Here is a 3,434-nt window from a genome sequence, read left to right as displayed (position 1 = left end):
CACACACACAGTCCTGGCTGGTCTCCATGGCAACAGGACACCTGGTAATAGAACTGGTGGCGGCATGCTCACACGTTTGATTTCACTGCTGACATCATTTTCATCATTTTCTGCAGATCTGCTGTCAGTGTTGTGGGTGTTGGTGTTTGCTGAGATAACAACAAACACAGTGTGTAAATACACACAGTCCACCGCACGCTATAAACATTCAAACAACGAACAAACTGCCCGAGCTCCAAACAGTCTGCAGGTCTCTTTCACGACTCATCTTTGTTGTCTTTTAGCTCAAATTCCATGTTTGCTCTGACTTTTTATGGTTTTTAAACATGAGCCACACAGACTGGCAGACACTGAAGCGTCAGAGCATCTGGAGCAAAAGCACAGCAGTATAAATGTACAGGATTAAAACTGCTGCAGTCAAAGTAGAGACGTGTAAGCTAAATGTACTTTAAGCAACAGAAGTACTTATTGATCAATGCAAGACATTTGAATGTATTTATTTCTATGTTGTCATTTTTTATGTTTCAAAATATCCACATCAATACTGACTTGAAAACCTGGAAGATATTAATATGATTTATTAATAAAAATCTGTAAAGTGTTCAAATATATTAATAAAATGTTTGACAAACTGTATTGTAAATTGTTCAAAAAAACTTGTATCGGCAAATGGGAATAATTCCCCTATCATTAAAAAGTAAGTATGAAATTGGATAGATGCCAGTACAATATTCCAATTTACCACCTAGATAGAGCTAAAAGCTAAATAACCAAATCAAATACCAGTCTTAAAAATGCAAAACCTCTTTGATAAAAAATATACCTCATTTTAAAAATCATTACAAATATGTATAGATAGATTATACGCATGCACCAAGCACGTGATGCAGCTGTGTTTTACTGTTATCAATATTTTTAACAGCCTTCACTTAAATCTGCTTAAAGTGGCGCAGTCTGAAATCTTATATTGATTACACAACGTGAATGTGCAGACAGCAAGATGCTGCGCATGAAACACATTTTCACTCTGTGATTACACAAGAAGACAAAGATTGCTGACAACATTTTGACACCAAAGCTCAAGCTTCGTTTTCTTGCTTCGGTGTTTCCCGTTAAATTCCAACAGGAACCAGTATTTAACCGGTACCTCATTCAAATGAGTAACCCTGTAATCCACGGGATGGATTATAAAGTGTGGCCAAAGTTAATCCTGAAGGATCACATGGACCCCTCATGCAGGCAACTTTGGCCCAATGAAGTGTCCATATGAACTCATCGGTTTTCCCCTGTCCCCCCCATAATGTGGTCCAGACCTGCCCAGCTCCGAGCTCAGGGTGTAGAATTCCTCCACAGTCCCGTCCCGCCTTGATCCGTCCACCCAGAACTCCACCGGCTCCGAACCAGGCCGGGACGTCGGCATGATGATAGCAGACCTCCCCCAAACCAGCACCAAGAAGACCGGGACCGAGTCAAAGATCACACCAGTTCCGGGACCGGTTCAGACCGGGCCAGATGTGACCCGATCAGAACCAGGAACAGAGTAATCCTGATCAGATCTCAGATTTAAATCCAGCTCGGTAAAACCCAGATTAGAGTCACGGAGGGGGGATGATTCATGATCCTGATGGGCTTTAATCCAGACCAGCAGGGGGGGGGAGGAGGAGGGGGATCCGCCTGCTCCTTCAAACTCTCAATCAGGACCGTTTATCTGTGAGGAAAGGGCAAAAACTAAAAGAAGAAAACAAATACACCGAACCCCCGGTGATGAGCACGGCTCTTTAATCCAGACTGAAGCTGGAGCCGGGATCCAGACGCTCCAGGTCCAGATGTGTCGCAGCTTCCATCGGGCCCTAAAAACCTCTCAGACGTCGGATCAGCTCAGTCCATCACCATCCTCCCGGGTTTAGGCTTAGTACCTCCGTGTTTTCACTGGCAGAAACGGACCGTCCGTCTCTCCGGAGCGCAGCAGCCTCCCTCCGGAGATGCAGCCCACAGAGCCACCACAGCAACACCGAAGAGTGGATACGTGTCGGGAAACAGACTGCGAACACCGGCGTGAGTCGGTGGAGGGTGTCAGCGTTCGATGCTCAGGGGTCTGATTCCCGGGTAGGGCTGCTCCAGATGTCTGATGGATCTGCGGAGTGAGAGAGATGCTGCTGTAATCTCACAGCCCCGCCCCACCGCCACCCCGCAGACCAATCACAGCCCCGCGGGGGAGCCGAGTCGCACTCCTATTGGACCACCATCCTCTCAGTCACCGAAGTTCTGTCAGCAGCCTAAATACAGAAATAACCTAAATACATAAATGTACATTAGCGTGACATGTGGAGACTTTGATTCTGCGCGAATCAAACCACTCTTTCACACGTGCCCAGCGCCGCAGAAGCACAGCGCTGAAACACTGAGGTGCTTCCTTCTTTGCATCTCATCAGTTTCTGGTCAGGTTTTAACGAACAAACAGGAGACGCACTCCACAGCTTTATTTGCAGTTTGATATAGTGTTGTGCTAAGGATTATTATTGTTTCTAAGATAACCTCTATATTTCAAGGACATCATACTGTGGTAACCTTGGGGCAACAGCTTCCTAACTTAAACAAGCTGCAGGACTTTTATTTGAGCACTCCAGAGGGTGCAAAAATTAAAGAGACATTAAAAATATTATCAAACTGAATTCCGGGATTCCATAAAGATATCTGTGAACATGAAAGGATGAGTGCACAACACTAAATACATCGTTATCTGAAAAGAGAAGCCAGTGAGAAATGCTTTAAACCTGCAGTCCATCTAATATCCACCAGATGGCGCCTCTCCTGATTGTACAGAAGTCCACAGTAAACTAAAAAAAATTGTTAAACTTTTGGACTGATGAAAGATAAGCATAATTCCCTAACATTTGTTATGTGGAGTTACTGATTTACTTTTTGCTCTAGCCCACTCTGCTCTGATCTGCTGGTTGTTGTATTTTAGTTGCCATCAGCAAAGTTGCAGAGCGCCCTCCAGTGGAAAGAAGTGTGCATTGTCAACATCCATACCACGATTGTCTCTTCTTTACTTTTTAATTTTTTCTATGTGTCCTTATTACGTTGGTACCTATACGTCATCAATTACATGAAAATATCGTCTTACCAATAATCCAGTAAAGTAAATAGAATATACAAAAGAAATACCAAACTATTTAAAATACATCAGGTGGTCTTAATTATTTTCAGCCTCGGTCGTTGTGTCCTTGAGCAAAAAGCTTCACCCGTTGACTGGTGGTGGTCAGAGGACCCGGTGTCGCCAGTGTCCGGCAACCAGGGCAGCTGTGGCTACAATGTAGCTGCCATCAGCAGTGTGTGAATGGCTGGATGTAGTGTAAAGCACTTTAGGGTCCATAGGGACAAGCGCTATACAAATACAGACCATTTACCCTCTGTGCGTGCGTGTGTGTGTG

The 3,434-nt window shown here is 44.4% G+C and overlaps 1 protein-coding gene across 1 annotated transcript in view; it reads right to left on the bottom strand.

The window, feature by feature from the left end:
• The window catches only part of si:ch73-60h1.1 (calcium/calmodulin-dependent protein kinase type IV), a 21,398-nt gene extending 19,213 nt beyond the window's left edge, over positions 1-2,185 (bottom strand). Inside the window, exon 1 of the mRNA XM_014333916.2 lies at positions 1,314-2,185. Coding sequence (XP_014189402.1) covers positions 1,314-1,420 — 107 coding nt within the window. The 5' untranslated portion in view covers positions 1,421-2,185. The remainder of the gene's footprint in view (positions 1-1,313) is intronic.
• Positions 2,186-3,434: the final 1,249 nt, after the last annotated feature.

Source organism: Haplochromis burtoni, unplaced genomic scaffold (genome assembly GCF_018398535.1).
Source record: "Haplochromis burtoni strain Fernald_Lab_line unplaced genomic scaffold, NCSU_Asbu1 Contig_5, whole genome shotgun sequence".
NCBI lineage: Eukaryota > Metazoa > Chordata > Actinopteri > Cichliformes > Cichlidae > Haplochromis > Haplochromis burtoni.
The sequence above is the reverse complement of the archived record's forward strand: the minus strand, read 5'-3'. Positions and strand labels throughout refer to the sequence as shown.